General features: G+C 33.8%; 1 protein-coding gene across 1 annotated transcript in view; it reads left to right on the forward strand.

Annotated features, from left to right (window-relative positions):
- Window positions 1–21,239, forward strand: part of LOC114329803 (uncharacterized) — a 273,164-nt gene that overhangs the window by 48,502 nt on the left and 203,423 nt on the right. The window contains exon 4 of the mRNA XM_028279033.2: window positions 9,665–9,711. Within this exon, the coding sequence (XP_028134834.2) occupies window positions 9,665–9,711 (47 nt within the window). The remainder of the gene's footprint in view (window positions 1–9,664; window positions 9,712–21,239) is intronic.

Consider the following 21,239-nt stretch of genomic DNA (forward strand, 5'->3'; position numbering starts at 1 on the left):
GATTTGTAACATCAAAGGTATTGAAACAAGGATGTTGCCTGTCCCTTACATACATACAATCTTCTAGACTCTAGAGAAAGCCATAAGAGGAAGAAATATGGCACGTAAAAAGACCTTCACAATTTTAAAAGAGAATAAAAAGGAGATATATGAGACTAATCGGAGATAACTACACCGATGAAATCTCCATACAACGACGAGTCAGACAAGGTTGCATTTTGTCGCCAACATTGTTCAATGTTTATTCGGACCAGTTTTTTAAAAAGGCACTTGAGAGACAGCCATATGGAATAAAAATCAACGGGGAACTCTTTATGAGTTCTTTATCTGTGATTCCAATTTATCCTTGAGTATGCCTGTGAATAACTTCATTGTCGTATTTAAGAGAGTTATTCCTTTGTAGTTGTCCAGACATGATCTTTGTTCTTTCTTAAAAATCGGTATTGTGATACAGGTGCCTAATTGGTGCCATTCAAAAATTAAAATTGACGTGTTTTAAAATCTTTTAAAACTAATCTGTTTCTGAAATAATGCATTTATTCCACACTTTTGCATCATACTATATATTGTGTAATCGAGATGCAGAATTTGTGAAAAATTTTTCTAGTCCAAATTACAGAATGTGCTTAGCTAATAAGACAGAGGCTTCAGTTTCTATCCAATTCACCCACCGCAAATTGTACTACAACCAATTAGAAATTGTGGTAGATTCGTTGAGAGCATCTTTATCGCATATATTACATCTCGGCTATAACATATACATATAGCAGTAATCTAAATTAGGCGTCTATTCCGTCCCAAAGCTTTGCAATTGGATTCTGGTAACCTAGTTATTGTAATAGTATCCTGCCTATTAATTATATATGGATTCTAGCGATTTCCATCACGCTGTTACACATAATGATAATCGCATTGGGCGGTCCTCTCTATAAAACGGACACAATTTCGATTAACTCTAATTATTAGAGAATATCACTACTATATACACCGTAACACCGTAACACCGTAATGCTATGATGAGCTCAGCTTTGTAACTTTAATAATCAAACGTTTTGAGATTAATAATCAAAATTTTGATATTTGTCCGAATTAAAAAAATGGTACGCCACTAAGATATTTCAATTTAAAAATTATTTTTAAATTTCACGTTTAATTAATGATAAAAACCTTTCGTGCCTTTTGTTCATATGGTGCACAATTTTTATGCAAAAAATAAAACATCTCTGCGCTTATTTTTCATTTCTTAATACATTATCAAGAACTATCTAATACATATAATGATACTAAACTAGAACAATAACAGAAAATATTACTAATAAGATTTTAACTAGGTGCAAAGCTATAACTGTTTAAAATGACCTGCTTTAGAGGCGACAAAAGAATTTTTTTATTATTATTATTAAAACTTACAAACACCACCTGATAGGTAGTAATTACATGTAAGACTGCTCATTACTTACTTCGTATAACAACATACACACAAAAAATACAAATAACCCAATAAATGACCATTTTGGAGTGTAATTTTCAGGGGCAATTCCGAATTGCATGAACATTTGGATTTAGGTTCTACTTACCCTCCACTTCAAAGTTGAATTTGTGCCGTTGGTTACTTTTACTTGGGGGTGACAGTCACCCCTTCTCGGGGGGTGAAAAACGCGTGTTTAAAATAAGCCCGGAAATGGATAAATTAATTGATAGATTAAAAGAAACTTTCGTTCTATAAAGTTTTTTACGTAAGTCAATATTTTTTGAGTTATTCGCGATTGAAAATATTGATTTTTCGACAAAAAATACGTTTTCAGATCGTTTGTCGCAAATAACTAAAAAAGTAAATATTTTATCGAAGACAATATTCTTAGCAAAAGTGTAGATTATAAAAAAATTTAAAAAATGGTCTATCATTAAAGTCTATAAATTGAGTAAAAGCAAAATTGTAGCTTATGAAAAATACGTTCTTATTCGTCTAATTCCAAATCGAATAATTCAACGCGAAATCACCAAAAAACTAAGCACTTTTCGAGAAAATCTTATTAACTTTTTTAAAATATCTAAAAAAAGGCTTTATATTTGTTTTTTAAAAAAGTTTCTAGGATCAAAAATAAACGAGTTACACTGAAAAGAAAAGTTGGCCCCTTTTTTGGTAAAAAAATCGTGAAACCTTCCTCTCTTTAGCACCCTAAATAAAATGAATCGTTACTGCCTTACCATTTGTTGTAACTGCATGTGTATTGTTTATATGATCTGTAAGTTTGATTGGTTTGAAGTGCTTATTTTTGAAAAAATTTAGTTTTATATTAAAAAAAAAATTTCTAAAAATTTTTGAAAAATTTCCTTTTTTCAAAATAACTTAAAAAGTATTAGTGATAAGAAAAATCTTAAACAGTAAAAAAACGTAGGTTTAATATTATAAATATGCCAGTTCCATTTTGTTTTTCTGTAAGACAAAAATTGGTTAAGATATGGCTGTTCAAAATTTGCATACACTCGTGATTAGTGACCCGTTTAAGCTTTTTCAACTTAATACGGGGAGATTGTAACTCGCTTATTTTTAATGCTAGAAGCCTTTTATAAACACTTTAAAAAAGTTTGAATGGGTTTTCCCGAAAAGGGCTTAATTTTTCGGTGATTGCACCTTGAAATATTCGATGTGGAATTAGACGAATAAGAACGTATTTTTCATGAGCTACAACTTTGTTTTTACTCGATTAATAGACTGTGCTGATACACTATTTTTTTAAGTTTTTTATAAGCTACACTATTGCTAAGGACATTTTTTTCGATAAAATATTTACTTTTTGAGTTATTTGTGAAAAACCGTCTGAAAACGTAGTTTTTCTGTCGAAAAATAAACATTTTCAATCGCAAATAACTCGAAAAGTATTGACTTACATAAAAGCTTTATAGAACAAAAGTTGCTTAAAATCAGTCAATTTATTAATTTCCGGTCTTATCTTAAACGTATGTTTTTTCACCCTCAAGAAGGGGTGGCTGTCACTCCCCAAGCAAAACCAACCAACGGCACAATTTCAACTTTGAAGTGGAGGGTAAGTAGAACCTAAATCCAAATTTTCATGCAATTCGGAGTTGCCCCGGAGTAAGCCGGAGTAAACACATTAAAAAATATTATATTCATCATTGGAGTACGTACTGGTAATGGTCTAATTTTTTTTAAGAAAAAGATTGTACGAATAGAGCAGCTTTTAGAAGAATGTCCAAGATATTATGTAGTAGAGACCTAAAATTGGCATTTCAAGGTGTCGAGTTTTGGACTATGAATAAAATTGATTTAAATCGCCTAGAGGCTTTCGAAATGTAGTGCTATAGGAGAAAGTTGAAAGTTTCTCGGGTGGCGAAGATTGGAATCTCCACAGTACTAGAACGTCTCAGCAAGCCTACTGCGATTATAAAGAGCACCAAGAAGACCAAAAGCATGGTTGAAGTCGACGTTTGTTGCTTTACCAAAGAAAACAAAGTCCGTATCCTGCAGTGATTTCCGAACCATCAGCTTAATGAGCCATATTTTAAAGCTATTTCTAAAAATTATACATCAAAGGATATATAGACTGTGCGAAGAAAAAATCCGCCGAACACAGTTTGGTTTTCGAAATGCAGTGGGTACAAGAGAGGCTCTATTTAGTATACAAGTGCTATTTCAACGATGTAGAGACGTGAATTGCGATATTTATGCATGTTTCATTGATTACCATAAAGCGTTCGATACAGTAAAGCACGACAAGCTGATGGAGATATTAACCAATATTGGAATAAACACCTGTGATTTAAGGATTATCAGCAATCTGTACTGGAATCAAACATCATCTATCCGGACAGAGGCAGGAGAATCCGACGATATCAAAATCAAATGTGGGGTCCGTCAGGGATGTATACTATCCCCACTGCTGTTTAACATCTACTCTGAGGAAATCTTTCAAGAAGCATTGGATGATGTTGAAGCCGGAATTAGAATTAACGGAGAATGTATCAATAACATAAGATACGCAGACGACACTGTGGTATTCGCTGACAGTTCTGAAGCCCTACAGGAGTTAATGAGCAGAATCGCAGAAGTCAGTCAGAGATACGGACTTTCACTAAACACTAAGAAAACCAAATGTATGATGATCTCTAAGAATGAACAGCAATTTGGACGAATCAGTGTGAATGGTCAACAAATAGAAAGAGTAAAAACATACACCTACCTTGGTACGAACGTCAATGAAAATTGGGACCATTCTATAGAAATCAAATGTAGGATAGAGAAAGCAAGATCTGCATTTCAAAAAATGGCAAAGTTGTTCAAATGTCATGATTTGTCGATACCCATAAAAGTCAGATTACTACGATGTTATATATTTCCTATACTGTTGTACGGAGTTGAGTCGTGGACTCTCACAGACGCCACCTGCAAGAAAATTGAGGCTTTTGAGATGTGGCTTTATCGTCGAATCCTGAAGATATCTTATACCGACCACATTACTAATGAGGGTGCTTTGTTGAGAATGAAAAAAGAAAAAGAGCTGTTAATCAAAATAAAAACAGCCAAAATCGAATACCTCGGTCACATCATGAGGAACAGTGAGAGATATGGACTGCTGCAACTGGTCTTACAGGGAAAAGTAGAGGGAAAGCGAGGACCAGGAAGGCGAAGGATTTCCTGGCTGAAAAATCTACGAACGTGGTTCAACACAACCACTACAAATCTTTTCAGAGCAGCAGTGTGCAAAGTGCAGATTGCCATGATGGTCGCCAACATCCGAAACGGATAGGCACTACAAGAAGAAGAAAGAAGAGAAAGCTGGAATATTTCAGACATGTATTACGAGGTCCTGAATATAGGTTGCTACAGACAAACGCAGTCCAGGACGAAGAACGACTTGATGGTTGAAGAACTTGCGAGATTGGTATGGTATCGGTACAAGCATGCTATTGAGGGTGGCAGTAAATAAAATTAAGATAGCTATGATGGTAATCAACATCCTGAAAGGACATGATATGTGAAGAAGAACAAACATATTAATAATTAGACTTCTTTGTAAAGGTGAAATTATGGAATCACGACACTATATAAAATGTTATGAGTACTTGTTCGTCATCTGTGTTTAATACGTATCTCAAAAGTAATAAATAAGTAAAAGATAACAAAACAAAAGCCGTTGAAACTTAGTTCCATAAAAGCAGCAGTTTCTTTAAATTAAAATTATCACGTGCTCTTTCATCTGTTATCTAGGATTAAAACTATATATAGAAAACCAGAGTTGAAGTTTCATTTGTTTTGTACTATTCGCCAGCAACAACAGCACCGAGAGTATAGGGGTGTTCTCCGAAGATGAAATAAAAACTTTTCGATACCTCCAACAGCACCAGCATCGGGCTCTTCGTGTCGAGTGTTTCGGTATGTGCCACAACGGCATTATTTCACTTCACGTCTCTTATCGATCCCATCTCTGTACAGAACTCACAGCGTTTCTAAACGAGATTATCTCTTAAAACTTCACAAATTCAATTTCGAATTAGAAAACTTTCCAAACAGATATTTTCTTGCATTTTATAAATTCGATTGGTGATTCGTTTCGTTTTTAAAAAGCCGTCAGCGGGGCTGGCTCAGAAAATTTAGTGAGATTTACTTGAAACGTAAGTCTTGAAAAGCTCAATATTGACAATGGTTGAATATTTTTGTATAAATAGTGGAGTAGGCTATACAGTATACAGGATGGAATGTAATAGTAAGAATATAACATGGTGGAGAACATTAATAATTGAGCAAGAAACAGAAGAGTAGAATTGAATGACCACATAAGCCGAATGACAACAAATAAAGTAGTAAGGACAGCGAGAGACGGCTCACCAATAGGAAGACGATCAGTGGGAAGACCACGAAAACGATGGAACGACAAATTACTAGAGGCACATTGAACAAACAGGCAGAGTCGTGTCTATCGAAAAAGAAGAAGAACAATAAAAATATCATCATCATAGTCATTAACATCTTAGTAGATATTTTGTGGTTCATAATTGGGCTTCAGCAGCTCGGACAGTTTGATTGATAATATTTCTCCACTGGTCGCGGTCATCAGTTACATGTATTGCCTCAGTATACTGTTTGTTGAGAAGCTTTTTAGTAATGTCCGCCCATCGCTGTGGAGATCTTCCGCGTTGGCGTTGAGTCTGAGGCCTTCCTTGGACCACCAACCGCTCCATTTTGTGATCACTTCGATGGATATGACCAAAGAACTTTAAAATTCTAGAGTAAACGGTACTAGAGAGACGCTGATCCGGTTTAATTTCATCCAGAACCGAGATATTTTTACGGCGAGCCGTCCATGGAATTCGAAGCAGGCGTCTCCATGTCCACATTTCAAAGGCGTCTATACGTCGTCTATCTGATTCTTTGACTGTCCATGTCTCGCATGCATAGTAAAATATGGAAAAGACCAGAGTTGAAACGAGTCTCTTTTTGTTTGTCATAGTAATGTGACGATCACGCCAGACTCCGTTTAGTTCACTCATTGCTGCTCTTGCTAGTTGAATGCGTCTTCTAATTTCGGGTTCACAACTGCCTGTGTTGTTAACTAGAGCTCCAAGATATATCATAGATGAGACTACCTCGCATCCCGCAATAGTTTGGGTTTCAGGAAACTGTTGTTGGCGATCAATAACCATGATTTTGGTTTTGTTGTAGTTAACCATGAGTCCAAATTTAGCACTTTCTACCTCGAGTTTTTTTAATAATTCAGTAATTTCTTCTGGAGTAGAGGCTAGAAGTGTAGTGTCGTCTGCGAAACGCAAGTTAGATATCTTAACACCACCTAGGTTTACTCCTCCCTCCCAACCATCCAAGACTCTGCGCATTATGAACTCCCAATAGATGTTAAATAATAAGGGAGATAAAACGCATCCTTGGCGTACTCCCTTCTCCAAAGTGCATTTGTCAGACAGGTATCCGTCCATTCGAATATATGCCAGGTTATCTTGGTACAGTTTGCTAATAAGGTGAGTCAAGTGTTTAGGTACACCCATTGTCGTCAATATGTTCCATAGTTTGTCCCATCTAACATTATCAAAAGCCTTTGTATAATCGACGAAACATATAAATATCGGGATCTGGTATTCTCTGGCTTTTTCTATGATGTTTCTTACAAAAAGGATTTGTTCTCTAGTACCTCTGCCCTTTACAAATCCAACCTGCTCAGGTGCTATTTGCCAACTTATGAAGTTTTCTAGACGCCGTTGCAGTATGTAGAGGATCACCTTACTGGCGTGTGATATTAGAGCTAATAGCCTGTAGTTGTTACAATTAGCTGTTGAACCTTTCTTATGAAGAGGTATGATTATGGTCTTTCTCCAATCCTCAGGCCAGACGCCTGTATGCCATATTTCATTACACAATCGATGTAATATTTTCACTCCACATTCCGGAAGATGCTTCAAGACGTCTGCAGTAATGAGATCATATCCTGCTGCTTTGTTTAACTTAAGTCTTTTTAAAGCGAATTCCACCTCGGAAAAAAGTATGTCAGGTTCAGATTCAAAACTAGTGTGGTGTGTCTCTGTTGAAGGAGAATGGAAAGTGGAGGTCTGGCAATCAGGTACAAACGGGGTGTCCGCTGGCATCTGGTCCGTATTGGCGTATAAAGACTTACAATACGCCCTCCAAACATCAATAACCTTGTCCAAATCCGTCTGTACATTACCTTCATCATCTTTGATAGACCAAGATTTCTGCTTGAATTTACGTGTGAGTAGTCTGACGTTATCAAGGAGTTCTTTGGTGTTATTTGTGTCGGCATGTAGTTGACACAAATTAATAAAAATATACGAAAAGGAATATTCACACCTTAGTCCAGCTCGCCATTCCGAGACGCGTTTCGTCATATATGGCTCGTCAGTGGGACTTTTTTAGAGAAATGAAAGCAAAGAATATCGTTTCCGTATAAGTCTGAGTATGATTGCACAGTTTTGTATTAACCAACCATTATACGCTTTTCTTTCGTGCGAAGTTCGACTGACGAGCCATAAATGGCGAAACCCGTCTCAGAATGGCGAGATAGGCGAAGGTAATATTCACATATTACTGTTCATATATTATTTACACATTATTTCCGTACTTGTAGTATGGAGCAGAGAGTATCTCAGATAATGTGAGATTTACTTACAAAGTAAGTCTTGAAAAGCTCAATATTGAAAATACATAGTAGAATATTCTATCATCATCATCATCATAAGTGGCTCGACAATCCGTTGTGGATCTTGGCCTGCTCACAAAGAAGTCGCCACTCCTGTCGATTCCTGGCAACTTCCCTCCATCTTCTGACCCCTAGAATTTTTAGGTCTTCTTCCACATTATCAATCCATCTTCTTCGTGGTCGTCCTCTACTTCTTGTGCCCTCTGGTTTTAAAAATGTTAATCTCTTAGTTTATTCGTGGTCTGACATCCTATCAATGTGTCCAGCCCATCCAAGTCTCTGCACTTTAACGAATTTCACAATATCTGAATCGGTGTATAACTGATACAGTTCAAAGTTGTATCTTCGACGTCATAGCCCATTTTCATTTACTGCCCCAAAAATCTTTCTAAGAATTTTTCTCTCAAAAATACCAAAAAGTCTTTCATCACTTTGAGATAGGGTCCACGTTTCAGTTCCATATATCAAAACCGGTCTTATTAAGGTCTTGTATATACTGAGCTTTACTGACAGCTTATAGACATCTCACAGCTCAAGAATCCTAAAAGGAAAAACGAAATATGTATTAAGGAAATAGAAATGATAGAAAACTTGATAACAGACGTTAAGGTAACATGGACTGCTCTAACAATGAAAATAACAAAGATAGAAGAAGAAGACAGGGAAATGTTAAGATGGGAAATTTTACAAAATAGTGCCCATGTGATACTAGATATGTGTAGGCCATTATTGCCTGATATGCTATTCCGTGTAATACCCTAAAATATGATTCAATAACAAAAAATACAATTTAAAAAAAAAAGTGTTTTCTGTGCATTTAAAATCTTGAGTAAATTTTGGGACGCCCATTAATAGGTCTGGATCCCGCGTATGAAAAAAAAATTGATTAATAGTAAGCTGAAAATTTGTTAATAGCTTAAGGGTGTCTAGTCGGACAAACTTTGATATATGGGAACACTGGAACAGGGGAAGTTTTAATTGTGGAACAGGTTAAAAATTTGGAACGGTCAGACCACGAAAACGGCACATGTATTTTGTCCGACAGAACAGACTTAAATTCTCCGAACAGAGACTAAACTCTCATGCAAAAATCAGAGTGCTATTTATCACCAAATGGGCGTTTTAATAAGTGAAACATGTAGAATATGTCAAATAACAGGAATTATGACAGGTGATAAATAGCAGTCCGATTTTTGCATGAGAGTTTAATCTCTGTTCGGAGATTTTAAGTCTGTTCTGTCGGACAAAATAAATGTGCCGTTTTCGTGGTCTGACCGTTCCAAATTTTTAACCTGTTCCACAATTAAAACTGCCCTGTTACAGTGTTCCCATATATCAAAGTTTATCCGACTAGACACCCTTAAGCTATTAACAAATTTTCAGCTTGCTATTAATCAACTTTTTTTTCATACGCGGGATCCAGACTAAAAATATAGGTTTTATAATCAGAAGGGTAAACTGAGTTTTTTTTTTTTCAGGTGTCTCAGTCCAAGATCAGCGTATTTTTATGAATTCCCTCCAAATGGTAAGTATTTTTATTAGTTTACTAAATAGATTATTTATACCAGGTAACATTTACGAATTATAGACAAAAACTGAAACTGTCAAATTTTTTTCATTTAAAATTATTTATGTAAACACAATCGAATTTTACATTTTTACCTTTTAGCTCTTAGCTCCAATTTTAAATATCTTGTACAGAGTCTTCTCATTTTATTGTTTAATCATTTTTATTCGGATCTATTCATGAGGTTATTTTGAGGGCATTCATATATGACAATGTTTTAGTCGATCACAGTGCTCGTCAATATCATTGGTGTCTAAATTCAGTTTGCTACAGTTCATATATGCAGTTCGTGTTGGAAGCATTCTTTTACGTTATTTTATTGAAGCGTGTTTGTGCTTATTGAAGGAATATTTTTTTATTAGAAATAAGCCGCATCAACCATAAAAGGTTATTAGCGGTGGTACAATTACGATACATATTAAATTGATATAAACTATGAACTATAAAGTTTTTACAAAGTTGGTTTTAAATTGTTCGTAACGTAGCACCCTTATTTATTTTTTTATTAAGTAAACCGCGTCAACCATGAAAGGAGGGGAAGAGTTGTACATAATATCAGATGTTTGCTTATAACAACTAATTACAATTAAGAACTTAAGCTTATTTTTATATTAGATTGTACAATTTAGTTAGTTTTAGAAACTTAGTCACTTTATCACATTTACTTTAGTACAGAGCACTTTTCAGATCACTTGGTAAATCACTTTGAATTCGTTCCAGGTGATAGAGTGGGCAACTAACAATAATGTGTTCGATTGTTAGAGGAATATCACAAACATAGCACAGTTTTTGTTGTTCTTTCTTCATTAGGTACTGGTGGGTTAACCTGGTATGTCCTATTCTCAAGCGGTGTTGTATGACTTGATCTCGTCGTTTTTGTGGCATTATCCCTTTTGGTGACAAATTTGGGTTGATGCGTTGTAGTTTGTTGTCGTCAAGTTGTTTCCATCTTTTTTTTTTATTTATCGTTGGAAGGAGTATTTTCCTGTTATGCGTCAGTATCTTCAGAGGTGTCATCCTGAATACTAAAATCTTGGTTTATTTTATTAAGTAGTTTTTTCTTGATTCTTGTAATTCTAGATTTAATTGCTCTTTCGTTCAACATGGGATATATTTCAGTTAGCATATGTCCCAACCCGTGTATATTTTGTGTGTATTCTAGGGCCAGTTCTACAGGAATGGAAGAACCGTGAACGTCTTCTAAGAATGCTAGTAATTGGGTGTAATTTAGTACATATGGTGGTGATGCATTCTGGATAAATTGTTTGACTGGTTGTAATAATGACTCAGTATTAGTAGTTTCTGAAGTGGATTTGTCTAATTTGATAATTTTTTTCTTCTTTTTAATTTGCACTGGTTTTGGTTTCGTTAATTCTGTTGGTATAGTTTCTGTAGGAGTGGAGCAAGTAGGGGATGAAACCTCCGAGTGAGATCGTTTATTTTTATTATCGGTATCGGTGCTGACTTGAGCATCCATTTCTTCTCGAAATTCGTCATTTACATCTGTAATTTGATTTTGTTCGCGGCTAGTAGATGGTATTTGTGGAAGAAAATTTTCTTCCGTTTGGGGCTTTTGAGTATTTTGTGGATAAGAGGGATTTAAGGTACAATACGAGGAAATGTAACCAGTTTGGTAGCATTTGTAACAAGTTAGTTTATCGGAAAGAAAAATTCGGTACGAAATATTTTCAAAATCAATTAGGACGGAGTCGGGTACAGTAAAATTGCCTGTAGGTGCAAAGTAAACTTGTCTTCGAAAACTAAGTACATGGCTGTATTGCGGGTCTTGTATTTCAGCTCTAAGGAACGAAATCGGAGACATTAATTTAAAACCAAGATTGATTAAAGACTGTTCGATTATGTTATGGGGTAACATACTTGGGATAGAACTAATCTATTAGCGGGTGTAATTAGTTTACGTGCTTTGATTATATGTTCTCTAATTTTAATTTCACCATGTTGACTTGGAAAATCATCTACAACTTGTATGCTTGAAAAGTAGATTCATATCCTTCCGTTTGACATTTTGGATGAGAAGAGTACATTTTTTGGATGGACTATAGTTCCTACTGCAATGGTGTACTCTTCTGTTCTTATTCCGTCTACTGCCGGTAAAATTATGGCCTGGTTTTTTGTTGGGAATTTTTTTAATGGTTGTTGCTTAATGATGGTAGAATAAGTAATGTTTTGCTGATCGGGATTAATTGATGGACCCCTGTAGTCAGAAGTACCACCTGCCATTTTGTCAAATTTAATCTTCTATCTTTTTTTAAATTTAAATTGAACTGTCATTTCAATAATTTTAATTTAGGTAGGTCCGACTCTGTTTATTTAAAAGTAAATAGTCGATCTAGCCATTAGCAAGATAATGACAATAGTTGAAACTAGTTTTTAAATAAATACGAAATATAAATAATGTTCTACGTATGTATATAAAAACAATGCATCTAATCAAACTACTGCAAATTTGGAAACTGTACTTACAGCTATTAACAGATCACTGTACACTGCTTCTACATATTTCGGTTTATTATTTAAATTTACAATGTTTCTTCTGCAAACTATAAAAGTTGTGGAGCTCAAAGTATTTCGACTTTTCTACCTGAAATTTCAGGACCGGCTTATTGAAGGAATTGTTTCATGTATTTTAATATTTTTAAGTGTGAGTGTAATCCTGGCGATAAGTTATTAGTTGGATCTGAGGCCAAACTGCTCCGGGGTATGCTTTCACGGCTTTATCAGTAGTAGGGTATATTTCATGTATCATAATGTAGTCTATCTGGTTCCTAACTTCTTTCTCTGATGGATTTGCGGGCTATCGCCATGTGTAAAATCGTCTTTTTGGTAGCTTGAAAAATGTGTTTGTAATAATCAAGTTCCGCTCTTGACACAATTGGAATATACGTTAAAAAAACGACATTTTTAAAATTCAAGTCCGGCGCATATATTATACAGGGTGTCCCGAAAAGATTGGTCATAAATTATACCACACATTCTGGGGTCAAAAATAGCTCGGTTGAACCTAACTTACCTTAGTACAAATGTGCTCATAAAAAAAGTTACAGTCCTTTGAAGTTACAAAATGAAAATCGATTTTTTTCAATATATCAAAAAGTATTAGACATTTTTTATTGAAAATGGACATGTATCATTCTTATGTCAGGAGCATCTGAAAACAAAATTATACTAAAATTTGTCCACCCCATAAAATTGTATGGAGGTTTTGTTCCCTTAAACCCCCCCCCAAACTTTTCTGTACCTTCCAATTGATTCATTATTGTGGTACCGTTAGTTAAACACAACGCTTTTAAAACTTTTTTGGCTCCTAGTATTTTTTCGATAAGCCAGTTTTTATCCAGATGAGGCTTCTTCTTTAATATATTTACATAAAAATTTTTTGGGGGTTTTGTTCCTTTAAACGTTCCTTTAAATGTTTGTGTACGTTCCAATTAAACTATTATTGTGGTACCATTAGTTAAACACAGTGTTTTTAAAACCTTTTACCTCTTAGTCTTTTTTTTTGATAAGTCACCTTTTATCGAGATATGGCTTCTTTTTCAAAATATATCTAAAAATGTAAGTTATAAATAAATTTTCAGATTATTAACAGGTGTCTCTAATCATATTTAACCAAATACAAATATGTGATAGATTCGACAAATATTCAAAATATCTCGAGAAACACTGGCTTATCAAAAAAGTACTAAGAGGCAAAAAAGTTTTAAAAACCTTGTGTTTAACTAATGGTGCCACAATAATAATTTAATTGGAACGTACACAAAAGTTTGGGGGGATTAAGGGAACAAAACCCCTATAAAATTTTTATGGGGTGCACAAATTTCACTTTAATTTTTTTTAAGATGTTGTTGCCATAAAAATTCCTCATGTCCATTTTGAATAAAAAATCTCTAAGAGTTTTCGATACATGAAAAAAAAATCGATTTTCATTTTGTAACTTCAAAGGGCTGTAACTTTTTTTTGTGCACTATTGTATATAGGTAAGTGAGGTTTAATCAATCTATTTTTAACCCCAGAATCTGTGGTATAATTTATGACCAATCTTTTCGGGACACCCTGTATAATAAAAATAACAATGTAAAGGATATCATCATGAACACTGTTTTAATATATACAACCTAAAAGTGTAGTCGTGTAAATTTATACTGATATACACTTAAAAAAAAGCCAAAATTGTCACAAATAATCTCTCTGACATCTCCAGAGGAGCAAAATGCAGTAGACCACTAATTAAAATGACATACGTTTTAATGTCGGATGGTCTAATGCTTAGGTGCCGTTCTGTTTGTGATTAAATGTGAATCACTTCAAGTTTCGTGACGGTTAGTACTTGTATAAATAATAATAATGGACATATTTACACTCAACATACACAAATAGCGCTCATATTGTGTGTATGTTTTTCTTTTTAATGCGAGCGTAGGTTGTGCTTCTGCATGACAATGGGTCGTTACCGTACGATATTCACTTCGTAATTAATGGTCATTTCTGATTATTATTTGTCATGTTTACTAATTTGAGGCTTGCATTACTTTTAGTAGGTTCTGCTTTATAGGTCATTTCGTCAGAGGGGGCAGCATATAAGACATTGCTCTCTTTCTTTGCAATTATTGAATTATACATATCTGTTTGTCTTCAATGTAATATTATTTTCTTTGCTTGTTGCTTCAATTTTCTTAATATTTCTCCCCATCTTATTATCATTTTGTTAGTAGGCTATGTAATGAAGCACTATACCTACCAAATTTCGGCAGCAGAATGAATGGCTATGCAACTTTTTGCATGCGATTCGAAAAAGTGTCAAGAAAGTTTGTGAACAAAATGCGTGGTGGTAAAATAAAAACTGTATTTTGTTCTCAAGTAAAATGCATTTTCAAAGTGAATGAAAATGAAAAATGTGCAACTCGGACAATGTCGACAGGAATGAGTTCAATTTTGTTAGTGAGGGGTTCTTGACGTCACTGAACACAAATATGATAACCATGATGAACTCATTACTTTCAATATTTTCCGAGTTGCAAATTTTTCGTTTTCTATGTACTATGGAAATACATCTTCCTTGTGCACAAATCAACGCACAGAACAGAATGTAAAACAGTACATATTGTTGTAGAATTGTTTTTTTAAAGAAATTCAAAAAAATTAAATTTATATCAAAGACCATAAGATCATAGTTTTTCATCACCCTGTATATGACCAAAATTGTATAGAATTTAATTTTGCCATTAAACAAGTGTTTCGGAAAAATGAAAACGATTAGTGATAATGATTCGACGAAATGGACGGGACATTAACAAACAATTCGGTGATTAGAAAGTGGACAGAGCGTTTACGGGAACAATAACGTTTTTAAGATCTTTTAATTTGGTAAACAAATTGTATTAGTTTTTAGATGTAAAAGTAGAAAGTAGAAAAGAACTAATTATGATATTTCTTGAAATTTGACTAATTGGAAAAGTGATGTTGAAGAATATTTGGTTTATTAAGAAATGAATGGTTTGAGAGAGGTTGTTGTTGATTGGATGGAAAATATTGGGAGAAGGGATAATGAATGTTGGAGTCTGAATTTGAGGGAGAAATAAGGACTGTGTAATGAACATCGATAGAAGGCAGTCGAGTTTTTAAAAAGTGAGTAATCAGTGTAGAGTGGAGTGATCAGCCTTTGCGAACAGAATCAAGTTGAAACCAAATTGTCGACCGGATGAAGAGTTAATTTTCCTGGTCCGAGGGAGATTCCTTTGTTTTGTCTAGAACGAGTAGCTGATTATATACGAGTAATAGAATACGAGTAAGTCCTGTGTGTTTTTCTTGGAAGCAGTTTTGACGAGAGGGACTTTTTCGCAACATCCAGAGAGTACGTGTTGGGAGAATCAAGGACGGCGCAATCCAGAAAACGAGGGAGTGAAGAAACAAAAAGGTTAGTCAAATCACTTGTCGGAATGGAGAAAATTTGTTTATATCAAAACCATATTTGTTTATTTGTTTATTGAACATTTTTTATTAAACGCAGTTAGTCATTTCAAATTTGAGAAATCAATTTAAAAGAAGAAAAGTAAAATTCATTAAATTTAGTATGAGTAAATAATAAATTAATTAAATATTTTTTTGTCAAAACAAGGAGATATCAGAGTTAGAGTTTAATTTATTAAGTTAGAAATTGTTGCAACAAAGTTAAATTTTGGTATTTTTTTAATCATATGTACACGGCTTATTTGATAAAAACAATAGATTACATTTATATGATTTTGAGTGTTTTCAACTTCCCTGTTTCTACCCTGCAAGAAGTAAGCAACTAGAAATACTAGAAGTCACAGATCACAGGTATTGTATCAAATACAAAATTAGCCCTGAGAATAAAATTGATTGGAAAATTTAATTTGAATTTAGTTTTGTTTTTACATAGGCAGTAAATAAAATAATTGAATAATCAATTAAATTAAGAATTTGCTAATCAATCTAAATAAATAGATAAAGTAGAGCATAACAATATATACAAAAGAACTTAAATACCGGAGCTTGAAAGGCAGACAAAAGAAACAAAAATTACCCAAAACACCAAAAATGAAAAAAAAAACGTAGACGGCAATTGAGGTTTTAGATATGATGAAGGAGAGGCGAAAATATAAAAATTGGGACACGACGTTATAAAAAGTGATACACAAATTATATCAAAACAACCATTAAAACAGTGAAAGAAACACTTTTAAACGAGCAATATGCGGAAATACAGCTATTGCAAAATAAACAAGATTCATTCAATATACAAAAAAAAGTTGAAGAATCTGTAGGCTTATACAAGCCTAGAAGAGTTGGGTGTGTGGCAGACAACCAAGACTGTTAAATGTAGAAGACAGTGACAAGACAGTAGACACTTGGAAGAAATTATGTGGAAGTAACTTTTGCACATAAACGGCAGAATACCATTAAAGACACGGAATTTCAAACAGGATCCCGAATACCATCGAAGAAATCACGTAAAGAAGCTATTAGAGAAATTTATTGATGAACAGACAATGAAAAATGTTCAATTCTGATTTCTATTTTAGTGTTTACCTCGTTTCTACGATTTTTAAAATAAATTTATTTGTGTTACTTTTATTATAAAAAATAATATAGATCTATTCTAAATACTCTAGTATTTTCCTTTTTAGATTATTTTGTAAAAAAATTACATAGATGCTAGAATTGTAGACAATTTTAAACAAATTAAGAGTATGCCTTTTTTAAAGTGATGTGTAAGATTATTAAAACATTAAAAAAAAGAAAAAGCAATCTCTCAAGCAGTTGATACCTTAAGAGATTAACAGCAAGCTGAAGTAGCTTTATCCACGCGTGGGACGACGTGGATTTATCGGCACTAGTATCGATAAGTAATTTTACAGGTTCCTCTAATCCTCGAGAAGTTAAAAATAAAATAAAGTAAGAACACACAGAAAGTGTGTAGTATTAATCATTTTCTGAGTTGCCGAAGGCGTATGCGATATATCACAGTCTTTCATCATTGAATCTTTGTACAAGTGTAGGTAATCAAGTGCAGAGCCAATGCTCAAAGTACGGAGTGATTCATGGTCTGCTGTCGCTGATAATAACGCAAGAAACATTTCATTTATCCACATTTATATCTAAACCTAAACAAACTACTGATATTTATCTTCGTTAGCTACAGAAATAACTACTTGCTCCACCTGCATTCATTCTAATTAAACGAAATCGATTATTAATATTCTGTCGAGAAAACACTTGGAAACAAAGCCGATAAACCATTGAAAAATTAAAAATGCCTATTTTTTTTAATTGTAATATCTGGAGAAAAGGCGTACCATCTCGTATCAAAATTCTTTATTGCGTCATGGTTTTTTTATTAACATTTTAGCAAAAAAAGTAACTTGTTTTCCTGTATTTCAATATTCTCAAAAAACTACCATTGTAGATGAAAACGTTCAACAGATGACTTTCTTCAAAATACTTTATTCTGTCATAGACATTAATTCTGTCTCCTAGATTTCTAAATTTTCTTCCAGAGCTTTTTCAGTCCTGGTCACAATAAGAATATCGTTTGCAAATACACAGGCTTCGATTTTTATTTGCTGTAGGTTTGTGTATCCTATGGTATATTTTTTTGTTTTTGACCAGCACTTTTTAATTACTTCCTCAGTTACACAGATAAACAGTAGTGGACTCAGTATACCCCTAAAACAAATCAATTGTTTTTAGCTTAAATTCAATGTTAAAGCTGCCACCCATCTGCTTCTTGGCAGTTTGAACATTTAATATAAGCGAAAAGCAATGTTTATTTGTCAAATAAACATTTCTTTCCTGTTTTCTGATAGCAGTAAATGTATTGTAAATTAAATAAATTAGGTACATTCTTTTTGTGTGAATTAATTTAATCCAAAAATAATTTTTTTACACCTCCTTCATAAATAATTATGTTAACGTTTATATTACTTATTACTGAATAGAGAATTGAATAACCTTTCAAATGAGCTATAACACGACCCCTATTCCCATTTAAGAAATTCATCGATTATGTCATCACGCCCAGATGGATGAGGTCACTAGTATGATATGCCAAAAAGTCGTAATTTACCAATAAAATCGATCTGTTGCGGGATTTATTTCCAAAATCGTAAATTCACGACAAAATGAATTTATTCCAACCTTTACGTGCTAACTGTATGTTGCTCGCATTGATATTGTAAAGAAGTATGAGTGGTATCATAATTTTTAACAATATTTTATTGTTTCCATGAATCGTGCTTCAAACTTTGATAGTTTGTAGTAACGTATAATTTGTGCCGTATGTTTTCTACCAATTAAACGAGTAACAAATAATTCAGTGATTAAGTTAAGCCTTCTTCCTTGTTTAGACGCTAACCCGGTTACAGCAACCGACATTTTAATAGAGAATATAATGAAACAGACAACCGGAAAAGAGTCGTGGGATTATCTTGATATTTATTCTGCTTATGGTGTATAAACGCGATAGTCTGGGCTATTTCGTTTGTTCAAACAAAGCGGCATTAATTATTCAAACAAAGTGGAAAACAGAAAGAACTACTAATACAATGCTCCATTTTTAATTTATAGACTTTAATAAATGGAGTACTTATAGAGCTTTAAATAAATCCATGCTTTATTTAATTTTAATAAAAAACTATTCTACTTTTGGAAAATTTATTAGTCATACTATCAAGCTGCTATGTTTTGATGCTGCTACTATCAAGCTGCTATGTATGAGGTGTTTGGGGATTGGTAATGAAGATTTCTATCTATTTTGAGCGGTTCTGCATACATTCCCAGAACGTATATGTTGAACATGTTGGTTTAGAGATTCACATAAATACGACTGCTTTTTGTTTCAAATAGAAGTTTTCTATGATACGTAGGTCTCTATAATTCTTGGAAGATGATGGCGCCCAATATTTTATTCAGTATTTCTTTTGGCATTTTAATATCATCTATGTCCAAGCTATTAAGAAAATATAAACAATCACCCTATAAAGAACCACCTCACATCTGCACCAATTCTGAGCAACGGAGCCTTTGTTTATTCCATGTAGCCCAAATATTCAACCCATTCTGACGTATTAACATCTTTTGTAATCCTATTTTCGTTATCATACTGAATGAAATTTAATTTATGTAAGTAATAGTACAAATTTGACGACTCAACGGTAAGGCCTTTGTCTTAACCTAGGCCACATACAGTTGAGTCCGCGAATCTTAAACCCGTGCGTCATTATTTAAAGCATATGAAATAAGTCTATGATAAGTCGGAAATTGAAATTTACTAAACGCAACAGCAAGTGACAGTAAGTGACTTGCTGTTGCGTTTAGTAAATTTCAATTTCCGACTTATCATCGACTTATTTCGTTTGCTTTAAATGATAACGCACGGGTAAAGATTCGCGGACTCAAACGTCTTTACGTTGATACATTTAAGCCAAAAAGTGCCTCACATGTACTCAGAGCATTCCTAAATCCAAACTGAGTCTTATCTGGGTATCTTTCGCAATGACTGTTTATTCTTTCAAGACTAATAAAAATACAATTCTCCATTTTCAATTTTTAGACTTTAATAATCAATAATCTAAAAGGGTAGTTTTGGGGATTCCCTCTTTATGTATCTTAGGTAAGAGGGAATCCCCATTCGTCCAGTTGTTAACTTCATAAACACTCCTGTTTCCATTCTTTCAAAATTCATACTCAATCTTATTAACAACTTGACGAACTTCACCCCTCGTTTCTCTGTCAAAAACACAAGTCATCTTGTCAACAATCTCCAACAAATCCAACTTCGCCCTAACATTACCATGCTTTCATTTGATGTTAGCAATCTTTTTACTTCAGTCCCAAAACAAGAAACTATTAATCTGGTGCACTCTCTTCTAAGAGCAAATTCCATTACCATTTCCACCACTGATTCAATTATTACAATTTTTTGTCTAGCTCAAGACTTCTTTGTATTCAACAATAAATATTACAGACAACCTGATAGTTTAGCCATGGGTAGTTGCCTATCTCTTCTTTTAGCTGATATTTTTATGGATCATTTAGAATCCACACATATCATGAAAAATCCTGAAATTCTACGTTGGTATCGTTATGTTGATGATTGTTTATTGATCATCTCAGGTAACTCAAATACAGCTGACTTATTACTTTCTAAAATTAGTCAAATCTATCCCAATATTAAATTGACCATGGAATTAGAGTCATCCCAATCAATTAACTTTCTTGACCTCACTATTACCAGATTAAATGACCACTTCGATTTCAGTATCTTTAGGAAGCCGACACAGACTGACCATGTCATATCTCTATCATCTAACCACCCTACGTCACACAAACTTGCCGCCTTTCACAGTTACATACACCGCCTTGAAACCATTTCCCTGTCACAATCTAATTACAATAAAGAATTAAACATACTTCGTCAAACAGCTTCTAATAACGGTTACGATCCACACATCATAGACAAACTCATTCATAAAAGACAGCTTAAAGTCTTACGACATGCTGCGTTCCCTAGGGATTCGACAACCAAACCTACTTATGCTTCCATACCCTTTCACCAAGATAGGCTATCTGGGGATATTTCGAACATTATCAAAAGATCAGTAGACAACATCCAAATTTCTTTTAAAGTATCCAATAAACTAGGACAATCTCTATCTAATTCCAAAGATAGCATCAATTACATTAATCGTGGTGGTGTTTATAGACTACAATGTTCTGACTGTGATGCTAGTTACATAGGAAGAACTTGTAGATCACTTGCTTCTCGTTCTCTTGAACACACCAAAAGAGAGAACACCTCTACCTTTTCACAACATCTCAAACAAAAAAAACCATACGTTGAATATCCCAGATGATGTTGCTCTACTTCACAACATCCCACAGAAAGACTTCTTAAAATTGGACTTGTACGAGGACCTAGAAATAATCAAAGAAAAACAAAAAAG

This window comes from Diabrotica virgifera, chromosome 5 (assembly GCF_917563875.1).
Source record: "Diabrotica virgifera virgifera chromosome 5, PGI_DIABVI_V3a".
NCBI lineage: Eukaryota > Metazoa > Arthropoda > Insecta > Coleoptera > Chrysomelidae > Diabrotica > Diabrotica virgifera.